This window comes from Mya arenaria, chromosome 5, assembly GCF_026914265.1.
Source record: "Mya arenaria isolate MELC-2E11 chromosome 5, ASM2691426v1".
Classification (NCBI taxonomy): Eukaryota; Metazoa; Mollusca; class Bivalvia; order Myida; family Myidae; genus Mya; species Mya arenaria.
The window spans coordinates 76,341,102-76,367,154 of NC_069126.1; the positions used below are offsets into that span (position 1 = coordinate 76,341,102).

Below are 26,053 nucleotides of genomic sequence, written 5' to 3' on the forward strand. Positions count from 1 at the left end.
TTTCCCCGACCAAAAAATAAAATTCCAGAAATGTATTTTTTTATTTTTTTATTTTCTCCTCCTGACACTTTACATCTCTGGCCATTCGTAAAACATATAATTAAAAAAAATGCCTTATATGTGTTATAAAAGATGGACTTAGTCTGTATAGTAAGCTTTTTGATCTTGCCCCAATTTCTCAAAAAATCTGGAGTCCCTTATAACATGGTTAAGCTAATAACTCTTATTAGCTAATAGCTAATAATGTTTTTTGTGTAATTTGTTTAATATTCTCAATTTAAAGTGTCTGAGACTTTAGAAGGAAATTTATGAATTTGGTTTCCATGATAAACTATTTGTCATTATGTAAAATCAAGTTTAAGTAACTAATTTGTCAAAATTAATTAAGACATATTTAAGCTTGTTGCACTTTTTTGAGGACATGGTTGTTGATTATTAAGTTACAAAGAAATGTGGTTCTTTCTTCATAATCTGATGTCTTTCTAAATGTCTTTACAAGTAGGCTTCATCTTATTAATTTGAAAGTCTACTGTGTGGAAGGCATGTTTACATATAGCTATTTAATTATAACAATTGGATCTGGTGAACTGCTTGTTCAAAATTAACACATTATGCAGATATGTGCCAATTAATAAATAATTATATCCCTAAACCTTTCTTATACCATCTCTGACCGACACTGCCTCCTATGTGTACTTTTGCTGTTTACTGCGAGAAAAGCAACTTTATTTGGACCAATCTGGTGTAAACTGGATCAGCTGATAGTGATATTTCATAGCTTCAGTCGACTGACTTGTTTTCACAGGAGGGTTACAAATAATTATGCCAATATATAGAAATAGTGATGTCAAGTTGGTATAATGGGATGTTTATAATGAAATGATGATGAGAGATGCATTAATAGTGTGGAACTTATTAAATTAATTATTCAGTATTTAAAAAGTTTATGAACATTGTTCTAGGAGTAAAACAGTTTAACTGAATAGGAAACTTTGAAAGAGTTTTTACATAATAGTAATAAATATGACAGATACAGAAGATATCTTCAGGATGTTGGCGTCCAGGTATATGTGTTAAATTGAACAAAAGTGATGTCTATTTTGTTGATGTCTATTTTGTTGATTTTTTTTGCAATCTCTGACTATAATGCTAAACAGGTCTGGAATATGCCTGTGGGGCAAGACTTTTGAGATTGAAATATATTTGCAAAATGCCACTTTATTGGATTGTGGCTAAGTTGAACATTTGTGTAAAATGGAGGATAACAACATTGTCGGAGGGAAAATGTTATTCCCTATGGGTGAAGGAACTGATACTTAGGGTGACTGGTTTGTATCTGATGTTTCAGCCCAAGGGGGCGGACCGCAAACACAAGACGGACAGGGAGAAGATGGAGAAAAGGACCGGCTCAGATAAAGTAAGAAATTAAGTACTGTCAGTTTTATTATTATCTGGTATGTTTAAAAACTGTCCAAGTATTGTCAAACCCTTTAGCTGGTCTGTTTAAAAAACGACAAAGTTTCGTCAAAGCCTATTTGTCGTTGTCGGTATCGCCAATATTGGCGTGCAAAACATTTGACAGTAGCCATACAGTATCTCAAAAACTGACCAATATATTCAATGAAATTTGGTTCACCTGTTTAGACCCTTTCATTCAAATGAAAAAAACAGCAATAGACAAGACTTGCATAACGCTGTTTCTCTCTCATTAATTGTATTGAATGCATGCAAAACATATCCCCAAAATGTCTTGTTTATATTGGGGTTTTCAATCCCTTTGGCACAATTACCATGACAAATCTGAAATACCCATGTTTACAGGACAAGTTAGGTATAGACACACTGAATGTTTTTGGTTACATGTATTCATATGCTAAGAAGCCAACCAATTGATAACTGGGGTGCAATTACCATATGAATCTGTCTATTTAGTATTTACTGTTTGATTATGATTAATCAAGTAATTGTATTGTTAAGTATATGAAGAAAAAAAGTAAGAATAAGTCTTGTATACATACTTTTATTGATCCACTTCATAAATGTTTTACTTAACACTTGAATCACTAACAAGCCGGCGCACACCGATCATGTCTATAACATGCGGAAGAGAGAGTTGACATTATTCAGAGATAGATGCAAAGAGAATTTTGTATTTTCAGGACAAGTATCAGCCGTCCTATGAATGCACTGTTCTTACTGAGGTATGTACATGTATATCATACTTAGTTTTTAGGACTTAATATTTTTAGCTCACCTTAGCCGTAGGCTGAGGGTGAGCTATTAGGATCGATGAATGTCCGTCGTCTGTTCACACTTAGTTTGTTAACACTCTAGTGGTCACATTTTTGCCTCAATTGTCACGAAACTTGGTCAGGATGTTTGTCCCAGTAATTACTCGGACGAGTTTGAATATGGGTCACCTTGTTAACACTCTAGAGGTAACATTTTCAGCCCAAATATCCTGGAAATTTGTCAGAAAGGTTGTTTCGATGATTTCTAGCTCAAGTTCCAATATGGGTCATCTGGGGTCAAAAACTAGGTCACAGAGCCCAAATATGGAAACGCTCTAGTGGTAGCATTTTCATCCCAAATATCCTGGAAATTTGTCAGAAAGGTTTTTTCGTTGATTTCTAGCTCAAGTTCAAATATTGGTCATCTGGGGTCAAAAACTAGGTCACAGAGCTCAAATTATGGAAAAACCATGCTAACACTCTAGAGGTCACACTTTCAGCCCAAATATCCTGGAAATTGTCAGAAAGGTTTTTTCGATGATTTTAGCTCAAGTTCGAATATGGGTCATCCGGGGTCAAAAAGTAGGTCACAGAGCCCAAATATGGAAAAACTTTGTTAACATTCTACAGTTAACATTTTCAGCCCAAATATCCTGGAAATTTGTCATGAAGGTTGTTTTGTTGATTTCTAGCTCAAGTTCGAATATGGGTCATCTGGTGTCAAAAACTAGGTCACAGAGCCCAAATTTGGAAAAACCTTGTTAACACCCTAGAGGTAACATTTTCAGCCCAAGTATCCTGGAAATTTGTCATGAAGGTTGTTTTGTTAATTTCTAGCTCAAGTTCGAATATGGGTCATCTGGGGCCCAAATTTGGAAAAACCTTGTTAACACCCTAGAGGTAACATTTTCAGCCCAAGTATCCTGGAAATTTGTCAGAAATGTGTTTTTGTTGATTTCTAGCTCAAATTCGAATATGGGTCATCTGGTTTGTGACAAATTAAGTTACTCCAACTTAAATATTGTAAGAGTCATGGCCCTTTGTAACTTTTTAAACAAATGCATATTTTTCATGTTTTTATATGCCTGTTTAAAATATTTGACATAGTCTAGTTTCACTTTTGGCATACAGGTTTTCAGGCTAGCCAAAGCTTTGTTGTCATCTGAGAGTTATTGCCCATTTATAATAGTATAGTCCAGAGCACCTTTTTTCAGTTTATTCAGATGAGTGATATAGTGCCATCTTGGCCCTCTTGTTTGGTATTGGGAGGATAATATGATTTATTCAACCTGTTCTCCATTGCTTTACATCATGCATTAGTATTCCACAAAGCTTGGTAACGTAATTATTACAGGCCCTTTTCTGCCCATTTGGGGAAAAAAAGACCCTAGACAATTTCGGAAAAAAATGCCATATGGGAAAAATAATTGCTTTATATAAAAAAGTGTGAAAATTTAGTCAAGATCACAAGCTTTTCTGTCTCCTGCAAGTGAGGAAATAATTAAAATATTAAGTTCTTCTCCCTTTCAAAGTATCAATATGGCTGAAATATCAAAATGGCTGAAATATCAATATGGCTGAAATATCAATATGGCTTGAAATATCAATATGGCTGAAATATCAATATGGCTGAAATATCAATTCGTGCGAGTGTAAATATCTATTGCAATAAATCATGACAGTTAATAATATTGCATAGGGATTACTGAATGTGACTGAAAACAAAAATGTCTAGGGTATTTTTCCCAAAATGGGCAGAAAAAGCCCTGCAATAATCTAAAAAAAATTAATCACAATACTCATAAGGATATGAATGAACCATTAGAGGTAAATTATACATTCAAACAAAAAAAAAAACATTTCTTTTTATTGGTATTTTTGTCTTCAGATTCAGAAAAATATCTTACCGTATATTTTGCTAGGGGAATGGGTTAGATAGTCATGGGTACTTTAGAAAAAGGCCTGTATTACAATTTATCAATCATTGTTCAGAACTTTCTTTGTTAACAACATTGTTAACATCATCTTTGTTAATTATCAAATTGTAACTACTATGAAAGTTTAATGGATAAACTTGTGATCTGCTGAATTTCTACCAAAATTTGAGATATTAAACTGTTCCAACTGAACTTTTTTATATTCAAATATGTGAGCACATGATCAAATTTTTCATGTTTTAAACATTAACAAAATCCTTATCAGCCCAATGACTGCTTTCATTTAATAGCCCAAACTTATTCAAAGTTGAATGATCAGAATAATATTTGATGCTTAAATATAAGTATCTATCATGTGTTTCTGATGCGGACGAAAAAATCTGACCCAAAGGCATGTCAAAATTTAGTAACGAGTTTCATTTTATATATAAGCAGAGTGCCAGAGGGTCAAAAACTTTCAGCCATACATTATACACATGATTGATACTTTTTGTTGTATACCTTTAACTTTAAAAATTGACAAGTGCCCTGTGTGTATTTGAAAATGCAATATGAATAAATATACAATTACAATAATGGAATTGGAAAACAATATATTGTAACTTGATCTGACCAACCTGTAGCCATAGAGAAGGCCAACCCTGATAAAAACTGAAGCCAATTGTATAAAAAGATATAAGCTGTCCACACGTCATCTTTAGGCTAGCTTATATATATTTTAAATATTTGATTGGTAAGAAGTAATTTTTGGATCAAATATTGACCAATCAATTATCATTTTGGCTCTGCTTCCTTATGAGGTCACTTATTCATGAAGAAATTACTTCATAAATTCTAACAGGTCTATACTTAGTACATTTGAAAAGAGCATTGTTGATAGACTTTTTATATCTATTCATCTTCTAAATTAAATCTGCTATGGAACAGCTACTGGTTCAAAAAACTCGATATGATTTTGAAGAGCCCTTGTTTTTTTTCCCCCGAAGGTGGGCATATTAAAATCGCACCGTCCATCCGTCCGTGTGTCTTGCTCAATAACTCGTGTCCGGGCTGTAACTTTCCCTTGTATGGACAGATTTTAAAATAACTTGCCACATGTGTTCGGCATACCAAGACGACGTGTTGCGTGCAAGACCCGTGTCCCTACCTCTAAGGTCAAGGTCACACTTAGGTGTTTATTCACAATGGAATGCTGCATATAAGGACATAGAGTATAGGTTGTCGTGTCCGGGCTGTAACTTTCCCTTGTATGGACAGATTTGAAATAACTTGCCACATGTGTTCGGCATACCAAGATGAAGTATCGCGAGCAAGAACCGTGTCCCTACCTCTTAGGTCAAGGTCACACTTAGGTGTTTATTCACAATGGAATGCTGCATATAAGGACATAGAGTATAGGTTTTCGTGTCCGGGCTGTAACTTTCCCTTGTATGGACTGATTTTAAAATAACTTGCCACATGTGTTCGGCATACCAAGACGACGTGTCGTGTGCAAGAACCATGTCCCTACCTCTTAGGTCAAGGTCACACTTAGGTGTTTATTCACAATGGAATGCTGCATATAAGGACATAGAGTATAGGTTGTCGTGTCCGGGCTGTAACTTTCCCTTGTATGGACAGATTTTAAAATAACTTGCCACATGTGTTTGGCATACCAAGACGACATGTCGCGTGCAAGACCCATGTCCCTACCTCTAAGGTCAAGGTCACACTTAGGTGTTTATTCACAATGGCATGCTGCATATAAGGACATAGAGTATAGGTTGTCGTGTCCGGACTGTAATTTTCCCTTGTATGGACAGATTTAAAAAAAACTTGCCACATGTGTTCGGCATACCAAGACGACGTGTCACCTGCAGGAACCGTGTCCCTACCTCTAAGGTCAAGGTCACACTTAGGTGTTTATTCACAATGGAGTTCTGCATATAAGGACATAGAGTATAGGTTGTCGTGTCCGGGCTGTTACTTTCCCTTGTATGGACAAAATTTAAAATAACTTGCCACATGTGTTCGACATACCAAGACGACGTGTCGCGTGCAAGAACCGTGTCCCTACCTCTAAGGTCAAGGTTACACTTAGGTGTTTATTCATAATGGAGTGTTGCATATAAGGATTCAGAGTATTGGTTGTTATGTCCGGGCTGTAACTTTTTCTTGTATGGACAGATTTGAAAATAACTTGCCACATGTGTTTGACAGACCAAGACGACGTGTCACATGCAACACCCATGTCCCTACTTCTAAGGTGAAAGATGCACTTAGTGTTTATTCACAATGGAATGTTGAATATAAGGACATAAGAATGTAGGTTGTCAAGTATGGGTGGTATATTTTTATGTTCAGAGGCAATTTAAAATAACTTGCCATATGTATTTGTTTGATCTTTAACTTTTCATGTACTGACCTTGTTCATAGGTCATTGTCACATTCGGAGGCATTTGTCCCATACTGTGACAGCTCTTGTTTGTCAAAGATTGACACCAATAAATGAAAGTGGAAGGAAATTATAATTTGCCATTAACTGTTTGTATATAGTTTGCCCTAAACTTTTTGTACCTACATTTTCAACCTTGTCTTTCCATTCTTCTTTAAAATGGTTATCCAATGAGTATGTGGAAGAGGGCAAATTACATCAATACAGAAGTGACTACTCTGTTAAATGTGTTTTAACACATGAGTGGTGACAGTGATTCCAAGCAAGGTTATACCATATCAGACCTTAGACTACTTTCCATCGTAGTATCTTTTGTAGCTGAATGGTTTGTTCTGCTGAACTTGCTGGATTCATAAGAAATGTAACTTTTTCTTTAATGTTGTTGAATGTTTAGTTCACAAGTGGAACTTTCATCCCATAAATGGTGTTGGAGGTTGTAAAATGCTACAAATCAGTGTTGTTTCGCATTCAAATCAGACAAATTCACTTAAAGAGGAAATTTATTTAGTGGTCTTTCACCCAGAATTGCTTCTCACAGTTATATCCCTTGTCTTACAGATCCCCATTGACCAGGTTGTCCAGTCAGTGTGTGAGAGAAATGGCATGACAGCTAGCGGCTCGTTTGGCAGTCTTGCACAGGCATTCAAAGATCAAAGGTAAGGCCTCGTTATTCCAAAACTTGCACCCTTTTTATAGTACCTTTGTAACCTCATCTTCTATCCCCTAGAACAATACTAAAGTATATAATGTGCATATAGGTTGCGTTATAACCTTTCATATGAAACAAAAGCTCTAGCAAAAGTATTGTATTAGAAAGAAAAAAAGATATTACGCTCACATAGAATAAACTGAACGAAGCTTTTCATCTTGTTTGTATAAATAAATTGAATGTATTTGTCCAACTTCTTCCATTAAGTTAATAATTAGCCATTGTTTTCAGTACGCCCAGTCAGAAGTACAAGCCTCCTAGTAGCAGCAGCAGTAACGGGGGACTGGATCAGTGGCGATGGCAGGGGCAGGGAAGGTGGGAAACACAGACCCTCTCAGACCCAAAATACATATGATTAATTTGTTGATAAAATGGCCCCATAGCCTACTACTAGTCTGTTACATGTGCAATCACATTATGCTAGAACAGCTGAAGTGGTTCTCTGTTGCCAAAGCAACAACTTAGTCCATGGTAACAGTCAAGGTACCCTTTTGCTATGGCAACCATGAACATTACAATTTTCCATTCCACAGTTCACCCCCGGGAAGCTGCAGCAGACCAAATCTTGAGAATCAAGCAAAACACAGACTTACGTGAGTCTTTTCATTGACAAACATTTTGATCACATAGGTGTACATTGGACATTGATAATTCTGGTATATTTCTTTAAAGGCGCACTTGCATGTGTTGTGATATAGTAAAAATAAGTAAAATGTTTATGAACATTTTGAAAAAAAAAATTGATGTATAAAGTTATAACATGAAATCCTTTTATAAAGAAGAGATAAACAAGACAAGAATGTAATAAATAAAGCATTTGTTGGGCAGCAGGAGTCAAACCCAGGTCCTCTCAGTCTGCATTCAGGGAATTTATCCACTACACTGCATAGACAGATATTTTCATAAGGTTTATGGAACATTTAAAAGTATTTATAATTGTGGCCGAATTTGTCAACATTGCAGCAAAACTTATCAACATTAAAATGTTTGCGTTAATGTTCTGCAGGTTCGTTGAACATACTTTTGAGCAAAGCTATCTTCACATTGACATGTCATGCTATTAGTCGAATGTTATAAAGAAGCGTTCAAGAGGCCTTATGCATCTTTGTTCGTAAATATAAACAAACACACTGAGGAAAACAGTGTTGCTTTAAAACTAAAGACTTTCAGTTTGGTATATTTAAATGAATATAAGAAACTTCAATTAATGTAAAAAATTCAAATTAAGCTAAAAAAAGCACTCTGTTTTCATATTGTACGATGATTGTATTCCAGCCCATCCCCAGTCGAGCGACAGAAATCGGAACCCCCATCTCCCTTCCATTCTGAGTATGGCTCGGCTATCGATGTGGTAGGTTCTATAAATTCATTTGATGTGGTAGGTCAACTTACATTACAGTTTTTGGCTCATCTGTTTATGAAGAAGTTCTTGTCAAGTTATGCCTTTTGGTAAAATGAGAAAGAAGGCAGATCATTGGACGTCTGTCATGAATTTCCATGCATAACTTTTGTTATTAATGACAGACATCATTAATGACAACAGTAACACAAGTGCTGAAGTTATGACTACAATGAAACTAAGGCCATGACAATACCTCATCACTGTTATATATTAATGACATCTGGCATTCATCTGCTTGTGTAACTCTTGTTATTGTTGATGTCTGGTTTTCATCTGCTTGCATAACTCTTGACATCAATGAAGTCTGGCATTTACCGTAAATGACTGGGTATAAGACGATAGGGGGTATTAGACGCAGGGGAAAAAAACTGTGAAAAATCCGAGAAAAAAAACTTTTAATCTATGTTTTTGGTTAAAAGACGCATAGAAAAAATGTCAAAATCGTCCGGCATTTTCAGCCACCATGTTTGTTGACAGTGAAAAATAAAAAAAAATTCGTGAAAATGGCGATGGTTATCTTTAAAACCATACTGTCGAGAATGAAAAGCTATGTTATGCAAAAAATATTTTGACAGTGCCCAACTTTGCTTTTTTATATATAAGTTTGATTATTGTTTAATTCAATTTATTATTCAAAATAATATTGAATACCGTAATTCACAAGAGTTCGGACACCATAAATTAATTATTTTTTTCGCTCTCCGAATACATAGAAAATTATCATTTTTACGTTTTATTTACAGGTTTGTTTAACCTGCCTTTTTTCTTCATGTTTGCTTTTTACCACTTATTAATTTATCCGTAGTAATCAATGGTCATAAACTTATTTATTACGCCTATAAGTGTAAATCCTTCACGAAGTTAATTAAAACACCATGCACTGAACTGAATAAACACATTCTATCGGCTTCAGATCAAAGAGTCACACTGTGTGACGTCACATAACTTACAGTTATACCCACGAGGATCTCGTGGAGAGCATGGACATTGCTATGCAGGATTAATGTATAACTGTACGATTATTGCTTCATATAGTCTATAAGTGTGGTACAAGTTTGAAAGCTTATTGGCAGATCGTTTTACAAACATGCCATGTCGATGTTTTCTTAATCCCTTGATTGCCCTTGTTGTTTGTTTAATCCTCAAAAAAATATATCACACTTCCTTTTCAACAGGCAATACATCGTTTAGGATGGGTAGTAACTAATTAAATTGTCACAGTGGTGTATACGGTTAGGTAATCTAGCCAGGCATTGTAAAGATAAAAATCAATAATCTTCATCTGTGAAACTTGGTAACTATGAAAGTTATGATTGATGTCCTTTGGGTGTCCGAAAATTAGGTACGCAAAATAAATTATTTTGGGAAACAATTATGGGTGTCCAAATATTTAGAGTGTCCGAACTCTTAGGTGAATTACGGTAACTTTAATCGAAAAATATTTTTTGTTGAAATTATAAACGTCTTACGATATACCGTATCCCGATCTTCAACTGCCGTTTTAACCCGTATATACTCGATCAATATGACGCGAGTAACATCCCTTTCTACATAAATCTAAACAAACTCTCGGCTTGAAATTGACCTCAGAAAAAAAGTTCAAAAAATTGTTACTGGGTATTATACGCAGGCATTTTTTTGCATCAAAATCTGAGGGAAAAAAGTGCGTCTAATACCCAGTCATTTACGGTATCTGCTTGCATAACTCTTGACATCAATGATGTCTGGCATTCATCTGCTTGCATAACTCTTGACATTTATGAAGTCTGGCATTCATCTGCTTGCATAACTCTTGACATCAATGAAGTCTGGCATTCATCTGCTTGCATAACTCTTGACATTAATGAAGTCTGGCATTCATCTGCTTGCATAACTCTTGACATCAATGAAGTCTGGCATTCATCTGCTTTCATAACTCTTGACATTCATGAAGTCTGGCATTCATCTGCCTGCATAACTCTTGACATCAATGATATCTGGCTTTCATCTGCTTGCATTACTCTTGACATTAATGACATCTGGCATTCATCTGCTTGCATTGCTTATGACATTAATGACATCTGGCATTCATCTGCTTGCATTGCTTATGACATTAATGATGTCTGGCATTCATCTGCTTAAATTACTCTTGACATTAATGACATCTGGCATTCATCTTTTGCATGACTTTATACATTAATAACATCTGGCATTAATCTGCTTGCTTAAATCTTGACATTTAATAAGCAGATACTTAAACAAAAATCACAGAAATGTTTTTGCACTAACTGTTTAACATTTCGCTACTAGTGTGTTGTGTATAGACATAAAAAAAAATTTGAGCTTGTTATCTCTTCCATTTTTCGAAGATTTGAAAACATTAGGGTAATGTTATAGCCGCTGTTTCTGTTGGTGGAGAGGCATTGTTGTCATTTTTATGTAAATACGTGAATATAGGTCAAAATTGTTACAGATATGAACCGCTCTGGCTTCCTTCTCATTCACCGAATAAAAAAGATGAACATCGGCCCACCCTTGTAATGATCTTGCCTTTCTTGAGGTCTCACTTATATAATATTTATGAATGAGATGGTTAGACTATAAAAATGGACACATGGAAGCAATTTTGTGCTCTTATTTAATGCTTCAGCCTAGAGTACAGACAACATTCAGAAGGATTTGAGTGTACAAAATTGTATGGATGAAATAAAGAACTGAGCACATGAACATTTGTTTTCCAGCCGGAGTGCATGCACGTGGATGCAACAGCCAAGGAAGTAACAGCATGGCTACAGGCAAACAGATTCTCAAATTATATCAATGTTTTTCAGAATTTTGCAGGTAAACCATTTTAATTTCAATATGATTAGATTACTCAAAAAAGTAGAATACCATTTAAGCTGGTACTATTAAACAGTGCTAATGTGTGTGGTGGGTGGTGGAGGGGGAATATAGGAAGAGTTTAGGTCATGGTTACTGTTAGTAAAAAACAAAAACAATTGAAACTGAATAACTTGAGTAAGGGTTGATATATCTTGACCAAACTTCATAGATAGGAAGAGTCTTTCATGGGATTGCAGTTAGTACCCCTAAGGTCAAGTTCAAGTTCATTGTTAACTAAAAATAGAAAAAATAGAACTGAATAACTTAAGTTAGGGTTGACAAATCTTGACTTAACTTAGTATTTAGGAAGAGTTATGGCGACCTTTCATGGGGTTGCGTTAAGGGGTCCCAGGGGTCAAGGTCACTGTTTCTAAAAAAGAAATATGATTGAATCTGAAATACTTTAGTTAGTGTTGACATATTTTAGCTTAACTTGGTTTTAAGGAAGAGTTAAGGCAACCTTTCATTGGATTGCGTTTGGGGCCCCTTGGATCAAAGCACTGTTACTTAAAATAGATAAACAGTTAAAACTATCTATCAATGAAGGCTAAAGTTCTCCTGTCAGTCATTGAAAACCTGGTTTTGTTGCATTGTGGCGTTTCTTGTTCTTTATTTTGGGTTACACTTTGGTATAAATGGTCCAAAGTATATCATATTAACTCTATTAAAAAAAATTAAGAGTGCTCTTAAATAAATTTCATATTGTCAAAATAATTTGCAGGTATATAAATTTTAATGAAAATTATGAAAATTGCGCTCTATAACTTTTGAACTAGATAAATGCACTCAGTTACATATGATAGTGGGTTCTCAAGATCAGAATTCAGAGCTTTTAACTTCAGACAATTGTAGAATTGTAAAAAATGCATAAAAAAACACGAGGAAGTACCTTGAAATGAATATTAATGACCTTAGAAACAATATCAAAAGGGGTCTAAGCCCCTTAACCCTGCCTACAGCATTGATGCCTCGTACCCCAATTAAACACCTCTTTGATATTACGATAACAAATTTTGCCTATGGAACCATTTTCAAAGCCTTTTCGGCAGACCCCTTTAAGTCAATTTAAGTTATTTTGTAGTTTGCTATTAACCGCATTTACAACAGTGGCTAAACTTTCTTAAGGGTCCTTGTATCTAAGGCTGAAATATTATTGTGTTACGCCCCTTGAGAAATACTGACAGGTGTCGGCGTCCACTTTCTCATGTATAAAGCGAACATGTCATGGATTTACATACCGCTATAACCTCCTGTTACAGGAAGTGACATTTTACGTCTCACCAGAGATGATTTGATACAGATCTGTGGACTGGCTGATGGGATCCGACTTAATAACGCCCTCCAATCAAGGTATGTACCTTGTATAATTTATCAAAATTTCTTCAAGGAGTGTCAAGCCTGTAGCTTAAACAATTACTAAACTACATTACAGTTGGACTTTGACAGTTGTAACATGTGGACTGTGAAATATGTAAATCTGGACAATATCAGCAAGCATTTTACAAACTAAGTGCTCCTGCTCTCTTGTCAACTTTCTTGTTAATTTCAATGTCTAGTTTATCTGGTCAAACCTTCATAATGTTTTCAAAATGTGAATTAACGTTCGAATGTTATTTTGCAGGAGTGTTCGACCCCGCCTTACTGTTTACATGTGTCAGGAACCAGATACTGGTAAGTCATTCAAAGAGCATTTATATGTTATAAATCTGCTATTAGCCCATCAAAGTTAAAATGTCGGGGTACAGTCACAGCATTAAGGTCATCAACAACTGTATCATGAGTCAAATTTTTTAACCTTAGCCACAACTCAAAAACCATTCAAGATGTTGAAATGAAACTCGGTACATACGTTAGCAGAGACAACAGGCACATGGCTAGCAAGGCTTAAAACTCTGATGTTAATAGTTGTCGGGTTGTGCCCCTTTCTTAGACTGGATATAAACAGATGGTGGCATTCTCTCCCCTGTACTCTTGTTATGTCACTCACTAGGAGTGATAGTATAAAGGAAACCTGAAACATAACTGTATATGAGTTATTTCATGCTTTTCGATGGTTTATTATATTGGATTATATCCTGATGAACTCACCTTTTGAAGCAGTAAGTTTTTCAAAATATGATTTCATCATTTTATTCCCGTTAGCCCATTTCATTTAAAAATTGAACATAATCGCATACAATGCTCGGACGAAAAATTGAATACAATTTGTCATGATTTTCAAACCAAATATCAATTAATTTTTGTACTCAAGTAACACTTTTGATTTTGAGGTCAGTGGGTCAAAGGTCAAAGTTGTGGTGACCTCCATAGCAGGTCAATAACATAAGAACGCTTAAATCAAGGGATCTCAGCTATCTGTCCAGTGAGGCCTTTTGAGTCCATTTGTCATGTTCCTTGGACAGCTCCTGTTTCTTCGTAAGATGGACAACAAACTGTTTTTATGTTTGAGAAGGGGGGCCCCAAAATTCAGTAGAAAGACAGCCCGGAATGATTTCTGTCAATCAAAGTCACAGTCAAAGCAAGACTGCTACATGTATTTTCAAACTCTCTGTCACCTCAGTGTACCATGCTCTGTATGGGGAACATTTCACATATACCTGTTAACCCCTGACTCCAATTTTTTAAGTTCCCTTTAACAGGACCAAGCTAAGATCAATATTTATTTTTTGGTATAAATTGTTTTATTTTCTCCCTTTTAAATCATTTTGAGACATCAAAACGAAATTGATTTAATAGGTTATCATGATCGAGTGTTTTTTTGTTTGATAAAGTCAAGTTGAAGCAAGTTATTTGATTTCATGAAATATGATACTTAATAACCTATTACACTTAAGATGTTTCGAATTTTGTGGCAAGTTCATCAGTGACATCATCTTACGGTAGGTTCTGTTTGTTAATGAATTTTCTGTGATTTCAGTGTACAATGCGGTGTATCTAGAACAACTATCGTACGCGGAGTTGATGCAAAAAATCTCAGATCTCATCAACATTCAAACCCAGTATATCAGCGAGATTGTTATACAGGGTCCTTCAAACATCCACATCATTCTCACAGATGAGGTTAGACTAAACCATTTTATTTTTATGCTCCCAAAGGTGGGCAAATAGGCAAATATAAAATGCACTATGCGAATTTGAAATATCATGACATAGATGTTATGGAAACAAAGGCTATGTGTTGTGTCAAAAGCCCTGGTCAAAAGATGAATGTCAAACCTGTCATGTCCAGGCTGTAACTTTGTTAGTGACATCTCTTGTCTCGGTAAAACAATTTCAACATTTTTGGTAAGGCAATTCCAATCTTCTTTTAGCTGAAGAAAAAAAATAAAAATAATGTTTATGTCATAACCTTGGTATTGGCAACATCAATCAGAGGTTCTGGTATTGAAATCCATTGCATTAAGTTTATATTCACATGAAACCCAGAACACACATGTCTGTCAACAAGCTAAGTTATACCAAGTTAAATCACCCTTACATTAAATATTTTATCATGTATTTACCCCTGGGACAATTGAAAAAAAATCACAGACACAAATAATATGATTCGATTTTTTTTGTTAAGATGGCATTTAATAAAACACAAGATTTTCAAATTTAAGGTTTTTTTTCTAGTTCTTTAGTTCATAGAATAGTTCATACTTACCCTTTATGAAAATTAACCTCATTTTGTCTAATGCATCTCGGTATAAGAAAGCTGGGACAGTCGCCTGTCAAAAGGTTTCACTTATGTTTCCAATGATGAGCACTCAAATGAAATAACGCATTCACATCCAGCTAATGTGGTCTCATTAGAATCACAGAACACACATGTCTGTCAATGAACTTAAGTATATACCAAGTTGAATCACTCTTACGTAAAATATTTTATCATGTGAATGAATGAGATCTTTTTACCTTCTTTTACAGGTGGTTAGAAATTTTCCAGATCACTCAAGATTCTGGCTGGAGGTCAAACAAGGTACAATACATTCAACATGTAAATGTATACCTTAGCATGCTTGAGGAAGTTTGTACACTAAACAGTAAAAGTAATGTACTCTTTAGATGACAATGCACTGTATTATTGCACAACATATTTTTTGTCGCCAGCGAACGTACAGATTACTTTGTCTTGCTGCGTTGTCAGCGTCATCAGCATAACACTTACACTTCAATTAATTACTTTTAAATGACTTGTTGTAGTGTCATCAAACTTGGTATGCACATTGGTCATTGTAAGTGGCTCTAGGGTCAAGGTCATGGCCATGGTGAGTGGCTCTAGGGTCATGGTCATGGTAAGTGGCTCTAGGGTCACAGTCATGGTGAGTTGCTCTAGGGTCAGGGTCATGGTGAGTGGCTCTAGGGTCACAGTCATGGTGAGTGGCTCAAGGGTCAAGGTCATGGTGAGTGGCTCTAGGGTCAAGGTCATGGTGTGTAGCTGTAGGGTCAAGGTCATGGTGAGTGGCTTTAGGGTCAAGCTCATGGTCATGGTGCGTGGCAGTAGGGTCAAGCTCATGGTGAGTGGCTCTAGGGGCAAGGTCATGGTCATGGTGAGTAGCTGTAGGGTCACGGTAAGGATGAGTGGCTCTAGGGTCAAGGTCATGGTGAATGGCTCTTGGCTCAAGGTCATGGTGAGTGGCTCTAGGGTCAAGGTCATGGTTAGTGGCTCTAGGATCAAGGTCATGGTGAGTGGCTCTAGGGTCAAGGTCATGGTGAGTGGCTCTAGGATCAAGGTCAAGGTCATGGTGAGTTGCTCTAGGGTCATGGTCATGGTGAGTGGCTTTAGTGTCAAGGTCATAGTGAGTGGCTCTAGGGTCAAGGTCATAGCTAGTGGCTCCCAAAAGGTGACATATCCAATTCACAGAGTGCACTTTATTTTTCTGTGGGCTTAAAAATTGCCAATAACTTAAGTAATCATACCATCCCAATGCTAGATATGGTCACCATATTGCAAGAACTAAAGAAGTGCATTTAGAAATAGAAGCAGTTATTGTGTTATTGCATTGAACTGACGAATAATGCATTATTGGGTCAATCGTTAATTATTTTTTTCATATCACAGCTTAAGATTCAACATTAGATTTTTAACTTTAATTGATACAAAATAATGTAGTTAAAATGTTTGTTTTACAGAGGACGATAATGCCAACACTGTGAAAGTGCTCCTGAAAACTATAGAATGAACACAGAGAGTTTAAAAGTTGCTTCAGGGATTTTCCTTTGAAAACATTTCCAATGTTGGCCACGAGCTTCTAAGCCTGGACTATAGCTGCAGTTTTGAGTGTGGTCATAGATGTGGCCATACAGTAACTGTTGCCTGAGTGTTTTGTATAAAAGAGTGTGAGTGTCTGCTGGACTTTGTGGTTTGCTCGCCGGGATAGGTCTTATTTGAATACAATGGGACCTTCTTATTACCATGCGTACGACAGAATATTCTAAAATCAAGAAATTCAGTTAAATGTGAAGCCAGTTCAGCTGTTAGTTTCAAAATAGATATTCTTACTACCGTAAATGACTGGGTATAAGATGATAGGGGGTATTAGACACAGGAAAAAAAATCTGTGAAAAGTCCAAGAAAAAAACTTTTAATCTATGTTTTTGGTTTAAAGACGCATAGAAAAGATGTCAAATCTTCTGGCATTTTCGGCCGCCATGTTTTTTGACAGTGACAAACATTTTTTTTTTTTCGGGAAAATGGCGACGGTTATCTTTAAAATCATACAATGATAAACTGTCGAAAATAAAAAGTTAAGTAATGCATAAACCTTATATTGTACGGGTTTGTTCTCAAAATGTCAACACCTACAGAAAAGAATAAAGAATGTGACAAAGTGCAAAAAAAACAAGACCATTATCGCAACAGTTTGTAGTATTGGTATGTTAAACAGGTTAAAGGCAGTCGAGTTTTTCACACCTTCTCGTACAACTGACAAAAAATATTTTGACAGTGCCCAACTTTGCTTTTTATGCCCCCACAAAGTGGCGGCATATAGGGTTGCCCTTGTCCGTACGTACGTACGTACGTCCCGAAGATTGTTTCCGATCTAATTGTTGAAAACCGTTTGTCCAATCCTCACCAAACTTTAAACACATGTTTGTGACCATAATATCTTGATCAAGTTCGATAGTCATGGAAATCGCTTTAGTCATTTAGGAGTTACGGCCCTTTTTTGCCAAAAATTCCTGAAGATTGTTTCCGATCTAATTCTTGAAAACCGTTTGTCCAATCCTCACCAAACTTTAAATACATGTTTGTGACCATAATATCTTGATCAAGTTCGATTGTCATGGAAATCGCTTTAGTCATTTAGGAGTTACGGCCCTTTTTTGCCAAAAATACTTCAAAAATATATGTTTCCAATCTAATTCTTGAAAAGTATGTGTCCAATCCTCACCAAACTTTACATACATGATTGTGACCATAATATCTTGATCAAGTTCGATAGCCATGGAAATCGCTTTTGTCATTTAGGAGTTACGGCCCTTTATTTGCAAAAAAAGACTTGAAAAATACGTCCCGAAGATTGTTTCCGATCTAATTCTTGAAAACTGTTTGTCCAATCCTCACCAAACTTTTAACACATGTTTGTGACCATAATATCTTGATCAAGTTCGATAGTCATGGAAATCGCTTTAGTCATTTAGGAGTTACGGCCCTTTTTTGCCAAAAATACTTCAAAAATATGTTTCCAATCTAATTCTTGAAAAGTATGTGTCCAATCCTCACCAAACTTTACATACATGATTGTGACCATAATATCTTGATCAAGATTAATAGCCATGGAAATCGCTTTTGTCATTTAGGAGTTACGGCCCTTTATTTGCAAAAAAAGACTTGAAAAATACGTCCCGAAGATTGTTTCCGATCTAATTCTTGAAAACTGTTTGTCCAATCCTCACCAAACTTTTAACACATGTTTGTGACCATAATATCTTGATCAAGTTCGATAGCCATGGAAATCGCTTTAATCATTTAGGAGTTAGGGCCCTCAGATTATCCTGAATAATCATTATGGCTTATTTTCTGTGACAAAAAATCGAAGTGGGGGCATCCGTGTCCTATGGACACATTTCTAGTTTATATGCAAGTTTAATTATTGTTCAATTCAATTTATTATTCAAAATAATATTGAATAACTTTAATCAAAAAATATTTTTGTTTAAACTATAAACGTCTTACGATATACTGTATCCTGATCTTCAACTGCCGTTTTAACGATCAATATGACGCGAGTAACATCCCTTTCTACGTAAATCTAAACAAACTCTCGGCTTAAAATCGACCTCAGAAAAAAAGTTAAAAAAATTGTTACTGGGTATTATTTATACTCAGGCATTTTTTTGCATCGAAATCTGAGGGAAAAAAGGGCGTCTAATATACCCAGTCATTTACGGTAATTAGAAATATCAATTTCAAAATTTGATAATACAATATGGGTGTTAATATGATGAGCTCAATGTAACAATCTGATGAATGTGTGTTTGACAAAATATTGATTTGGTATTAACGTATTATCACAAATTAAATTGCAAATTTAATTGCAAATTCAAATAATCTTTAAAACTTCATTCTTAGAATTTGTTTTGGAATATATATATATATATATATATATATATATATCATTACTGCTCAGGGATATAGATTTGAAAAGAAGAAACTATGATGAGATTGTTCAGACTCCCCAATGCGAATGTTTGAATGTATAGGGCACATGTGTACGAAATGTGAAAAACTGTCAGTGGTAATGATTATACACACAAATGTGAAATGCTCCCAATTTTATGAAGGACAGATGTACTGCAATGAGGGATGTGATTTGGAAAATACTTCTTCAGACAAATAAGACAGAAACAAATATCGAAAAGGAGTTCTAAAGTAGTAATGCTTTGTGACACTATATTGTATGTTTTTTAGCTCACCATAGCACAAAGTGCTCAGCGTGTGCTTTTGTGATAAGGTGATTGTTGTCTGTTCCTTTGGTGATCCACTTCCAGATAATAAAAGTTGTTCCATGTTCCATCACAACCAAAAGGAAAAACTTAGAATTTTTTCTTCACAGAAATCGCTGGCCAGATTTCAAAATAATTCCACAGTATCAAATTCCTTCACCCCTCCAACACCCTATGTTTATTAAGAAAAAAACATGGCAACTAGGGGGCAGCGCTACTTTTCACTATATATGTCTAAATGGAAAACTTTGAAAATCTTCTTAGAATCCCAATTTGGAATAATTTTACAGTAATGATCATTGGGTGACCCTCTATCAAATCTCTTCACTCCATGTTATGGGGTAATTTAGAAAAATAACATGGCTGCCATATATTTCTATATGGAAAACTTTGAAAATTTCCTCAGAATCCACTGGCCCTATTTTGAAATAATTTCACATTTCTTCATGGTATTCTTTCAATTTTTAGCTCGACTATTCGAAGAATAGGTGGGCTATACTACTCGCCCCAGGGTCGGCGTCTGCGTCCGGTTGAAGTTTTAGGGCAAGTTGGGATTTTCACTTATAAGTCCAATACCCTTCATTCAATTGACTTAATACTTCACACAGTTGTTCAGGGCCATCATATGATGAGGTTAGATAACTAACTCCATATTATGTGTTACACAGATTATGGCCCCTGATTGACTATGGAACTTAGGTTAAAGTTTTAGGGCAGGTTGGGTTATTTATTAATAACTTCTTTACCCTTTGTTCAATTGACTTAATACTTCACACAGTTGTTCAGGACCATCACACAATGAGGTTACATAACTCCATATTATCCTTAATACAAGTTATGGCCCCTGATTGACTTAGGTTAAAGTTTGAGGGCAGGTTCAAGTTTTTGGGCAAGTTGGGATTTTCACTTAAAACTCCAATACCATTCATTCAATTGACTTAATACTTCACACAGTTGTTCAGAGCCATCACATAATGAGGTTAGATAACTCCATATTATCTTTTATACAAATTATGGCCCCTGATTGACTATGGAACTTATGTTAAAGTTTTAGAGCAGGTTGGGATATTTATTAATAACTTCTATACCCTTCATTCAATTGACTTAATACTTCACACAATTGTTCAGGACCATCACCCAATGAGGTTACATAACTTTATATCCTTAATACAAGTTATGGCCCCTGATTGACTTATGATGATGTAAGTTTTAGGCAAGTAAAAGTTAAGGGCAAGTTGGGATTTTAATAAAAAAAACTTCTATACCGTTCATTCAATGCACTTAATAAAATTCAAAATTATTTACGACCATCTTACAACAAGAAACATAACTCCATTTTAACCCTAAATACAAATAATGGCCCTTGATTTTTTTTTGATTTTTTTTGAAAGGCATATTTGTAATTCTTAACCACATTTCAATAATGGGAAATCAAGATCTTTGAATGACTTGCATCATTGTTCGGGCGGGCTGGTGGGAGGGCAGCATCAGTCACCTTATGTATCGAATAATTTTAGTTAGGTTTGACATAAAGAGACCAAACTTGGTAATATTACAGCATTATTGTATTCACTTCTAAGTCAAAGCGGCGTAGTCGAGCGCGCTGTCTTACGACGGCTCTTGTTTCTCCTCAGGATCCTTTTGCTGGATTAATAATTTCACACTCGGTCAAATTTCTTCACCCAATCTTGATTCATAAAAAATACATAGTTGCCAGGGGCTAGTTACCACTATATGTCTGTATGGAAAACTTTTAAAATCTTCTTTTAAATAAAAACTGTTGATCCGTTTATCCGTTTCAAAATAATTTCCTAAATTGTTCCTAAGGTGGCACTATTATCAAAATTATTTATTGAAATTATTTTATTGTTTTACAAATATTTAAGATATGAACTTGAAACTTTATGAAGTTATTCACAGTAACAATGTGCTCTTTTATTATATAACTCCAACTGAAATATTGTAAAAGTAACTTTTTAAATAAATACATATTTCATACGCCATTTCAATAAATGGCAGGTGTGACGCTTTGTTGTCCAATAAATAAATAACTTTAGAACCCTTTGTCCAATCATGACCAAATTTGCTCAGCATGTGTATGGGTATAATATCTTAGACAAGTTCCATAACCAGCCATAATTCTCAAAAACTCGAGCGTATCACCCTTTAATTATAAAAATTACCTAAAATAGGTCTTGTCTGATCAATGACTTGAGAAGCCTTTGTTTAATCATCACCATATTTGGTCAAAATGTGTATGGGCATAATACCTTGGACAATTTTGATAACTAGCTAAATTGCTGTTATCCCCCATGAGTTATTGCCCTTTAAATTTAGAAATGTCTAAAGCACCATTTAAGTTTTACTCCGGTTAGCGATATACAGCCATGTTGGGCCCTCTTGTTTATTGTTACACTGAATCAATTGCTAGATTTCTATTATTCTGTATAATGAAGAACATGTACTGTTACTTTTTTCTTGTTGTGGACATAGTTCAAGCTTCAGAACATGCTACACTTTAAGTGTATACATGCATTATAGGATCTACATGTGTACTAGCAGCTTCGATTGATGCATTAACATGCTTAAATTATATCCAAGAGTTTGCTTCAATTATTTAAACATTACGTATAAATGCACTCAAGAAACTTGAGAAAAAAACACTGAAAAAACGAAGGACTAGTCAGTCATTAAATTTTAGCTTACAAGAGAGAATGAGGGTAATAGTATATAATTTTTCTTTTGTTATGTTCTGTATGTGCTAATAAAAACATGGAACTAATTGTTAAAGGTTACATGTTACAAGGATGGGTATGTAGGCTAATTTATATTTGCACCCAAGCAAGGCCTATTCAGCGAGTGGTTTGATAAGATTGTATGTCATTTTTAGGTTTTTTTGGAGCATAGTCCACAGACAGAATGTTACCCTGGTTAGAGCTACCCTGGTTCTTTAACATGCAACAGTGTATAGCTCTGTCTCATGGGAGCCCCAATTTAAGGTCCCTCCAAGAAGACAATAAGTATTTTTTCAGTGGTACAGTAGGGAATCAAACCTTTGATCACTGAATTGGACAGTCAAGTGTGTAACCGCTGGACCACAGTTCCGCCACTAAGGGGGCCTTGGTCCGTAGTCTATATCATTTTTATCCTTATCCTTAGAAATGCCTCAGTGAGTCCAATTCCATTCAGTCAATTGGCCAGTTATTTTTAAAGTTCAATTAAAACAGCTAAATTTTAATCTTAAACTGAAGTGAAATCTAAGGTGGTTATTATTAATTACAGTGAAGGGAGGTGTTGTAGAAAATTTGATTTGTTCTCCTCTTTCATACATTTATGGGTAGTTTATTTATTTGGAAATGGGAGACACCTCAATGTTTTGTTTTAATAAGGCTTTCTTGTTGATGATATTCTGTCACAATTTTACCTAAAAAAATCAACAGTAAAATCCCAAACAATCTTCACCTACCTACATTATTATTTCGAGGGAGTGAATTTGGAAACTTATAATCATTTGTTTAATTGTCCTGAATGCACAGAATATTTGTTTCTTTACTTGTAATATTTAAAAAAAGGCAGCATTTTGTACATAAATGTACTTTGAAAAAGAAAAAAAGAATAATTTAAGTACATGTATCATGACTTTAAGTGGTTGAAACTTGCACAAGCCTGCGTGCCCTGTGCTGATAAACGCTTTCCTGGCTTGCTCAAATTCTGGATTTAATTTCGGAGCAGGGCTTGTTAAGCAGACTGATGGCAAGGACTATTGTAAGAATCCTGATGTCTTAATTTGATGAATGGTCTTTGCAAGAATGTATTAGATTAGCTTTCATTTTTCATTTGTTTATCATGCAATATTGTTGTTAAAGAATGCAAGACTAAGTCCTTTCGTTAACAATCAAAAACTCTTATTACATAACTGTGATTACATTTAAAACTTGCATTGAAGAAGAAATTAAGATTGAAGCATTTTTATTCTGTTTTTCAACAAAAATGATCAGTTTTATTCTATAAGAGATAGATTAATGAAATGTACATACATTGTTGCGCATTATGAAATGTGTTGTTTTATATTAGATTTTATATTTTATAAAAAAAAAAAAATGTGCAGTAATTTGATCATTATTAGTGTTGTTTACCTTTGCATGGGTTTTTATGGTTCAATTTGATGTTGTTGCATGTTTTAATAGGCAATTATAAGTGTGGATATTATCAACCTTTAAATTATTAGTGAAATATAAAATGTTATATCAATTTAATATTTTTCGCTGTTTTAAAGTTTTAGCCAACTATCGCCTCCCTATCAAATGTTGGCACACACAGGGCAGGTAAAAAAATAACGTTTGCATACAATTTTGTGTGGTTTTCTGAAAATTAACAATTAAATGTCAATTATATCCTTTTTAGGCATATCATAAAAAAAATATTTATGTTAGATTGCAAATTGTTAGATCGCAATAAATTTCACCTCCTGAAATTCAAAAGTAAGCCATTTATTAATTATAACTTTTAATTTTCACTTGGTGAAATATATTTTACTCCTACTCAGAAACAAACAGTAACTGTTATTCTCTATTTAATTGTAAGGAATCCACTTTCCATACATGGTATTACTGAATTAAGCGTCTGAATTTCAAAGCTAACTGTTGGTAGCACAGAACAAAAACATTCAGCAAACCTTTAGGGTAAACAAAATTCATTGCCAAGCTTTTGTGTGGAATTACAGGGGTAAGAATCTTCCACAGAGTCACAGATTTCCATAATATATCGTCTCCTAGGAAAAAATCTCGAAACAACTTGTACGATTATCTCTTAATGAAATCGTAGGCTCTTATAATGTTTCAAGCCCTCGGGACTCGCAGAGTAAAGTTCTGAGAATTTTATGCCCCCCAACGGAAGAAGCATATAGTTTCATCTTTTTATTTCACATTTGTCGGGAGAATAACTTCAAAAGTACTGACCAATTAAAATAAAACTTTGGTGTATAGATAGATGCCTTTTACATGTTCTAAAATGTTTGACTATCATATTCACGATAACAAACTACTATTTTTGCATTGTGGGAAATTGTTCAACTTGTGTACAATAATGCTTCAACTATATTGTATTACAATTTCTGCCTTTTTTTGAAAATGGGTCTTTGGGGAGTATCCATAGCTTCCAGTGATAATATTGTTGTTATCAGACTTTCTCACCGCCTGGGGTATGAAGATGGTTTACTACTGTTTGCTGTATAATTATACTGATACTTAGAACATGTTGTGTATATTGCTGGCTTAACATTTATAATGCAAATATGTACAGACTTACTTGTTTGATCATGTATATCGTAATTATTCTTGGTTTATTTGTGAATATGAAATACATTATAAAACAGTTTTTAACAATTCTCTTAGCATACCTTTCATTAAGTCATTACAGAAGTCATTGTAACAAAAAACACCATCAGCATCATTGTCATCATCATCATCATCATAATTATCATCATCATCATTGTTCTAATCATTATCACCAACTCCACCATCATCATCATTGTTGTCAAATCACCATTATCATTTTCGTTATCATCGCCGCCGTCATCATCTTCATCATCATCTGGCCAATTATTCACAACAACGATGTTAACAGCATCATTTTTAACATTTAAAGGTGAACTATTTTGTAACATGCTCAATTATTTTGATAAAACATGTACATCAGAATCAGGATTCCCGAACCTTGTTAGAAATACTTCACATCCAAGGCGTGTTCATGTTTGTGGCAGAGGCGCAAAGATTTAAAAGTTAACAATGATGATGCTAACATCGTTAACTTTAACACAGATCTGAACAATTGGCCCACAGAAATGAATTGGATTACCAACATTATTGAAAAGATGATTTACACCATTTCTTACACATACTGTCTTTATCATACTTGAATTAGTTTTGTTTTGACAATAATGAACTCTTTAATAAACCCATTTTCCATTATAGCTCATAACAATTTATTATATGGCCATTTTTTTATTAAGCTATCAATACAGCTTTGGGATTGCACATTGTTTTACTTCATAAAGATCCATTATTTCTCTAGATTTTTTTGATTTTTTTTTTAAACTTTTTACATTTTGGCCAAAAATGTTCTTGAAAAATATCATTGACAATTTAACATAAATGTTCATTACTTTTGTTATGTGAGAATAAAAAATGTGAAACTCCCCCTGCTTCGTTGGCGTATTTCCCAAGAAACTGCTTGAATTCTGTACCTGGAGCCAAATGACAGGACGCTAAATCAAATCAAGACTGCCAAAGATAATTACCAACTTTGTTGAACATTTTTAGCTCTACTGGGTAAGGGCAGAAGAGCTTATGCGATGGTAATGTGTACGTATTATGTGTGTCCGTGTGTCTGTAAACAATTGCTTGTGAACACGATACAGTCCTTAGTTTTGACTGTATCACGATGAAACTTGTACAGTATTTAGATATCAATTAAAGCTCGGTTTCTTGCGAAAACCGCCCATGCATGCCTAGATTATGGGCCTTGAAAGTATAAAAAATCAGTGCG

General features: G+C 34.8%; 1 protein-coding gene across 2 annotated transcripts in view; it reads left to right on the forward strand.

The window, feature by feature from the left end:
- The window catches only part of LOC128233552 (transcription factor CP2-like), a 79,793-nt gene extending 54,089 nt beyond the window's left edge, over positions 1-25,704 (forward strand). For both annotated transcript variants that reach the window (XM_052947274.1, XM_052947273.1), the window contains exons 10-21: positions 1,349-1,417; positions 2,160-2,201; positions 7,161-7,258; positions 7,543-7,626; positions 7,845-7,904; positions 8,587-8,662; positions 11,434-11,533; positions 12,835-12,925; positions 13,197-13,246; positions 14,493-14,635; positions 15,485-15,536; positions 16,691-25,704. In XM_052947274.1, coding sequence (XP_052803234.1) covers positions 1,349-1,417; positions 2,160-2,201; positions 7,161-7,258; positions 7,543-7,626; positions 7,845-7,904; positions 8,587-8,662; positions 11,434-11,533; positions 12,835-12,925; positions 13,197-13,246; positions 14,493-14,635; positions 15,485-15,536; positions 16,691-16,740 — 915 coding nt within the window. In that variant the 3' untranslated portion in view covers positions 16,741-25,704. The remainder of the gene's footprint in view (positions 1-1,348; positions 1,418-2,159; positions 2,202-7,160; positions 7,259-7,542; positions 7,627-7,844; positions 7,905-8,586; positions 8,663-11,433; positions 11,534-12,834; positions 12,926-13,196; positions 13,247-14,492; positions 14,636-15,484; positions 15,537-16,690) is intronic.
- The last annotated feature ends 349 nt before the right edge of the window (positions 25,705-26,053 follow it).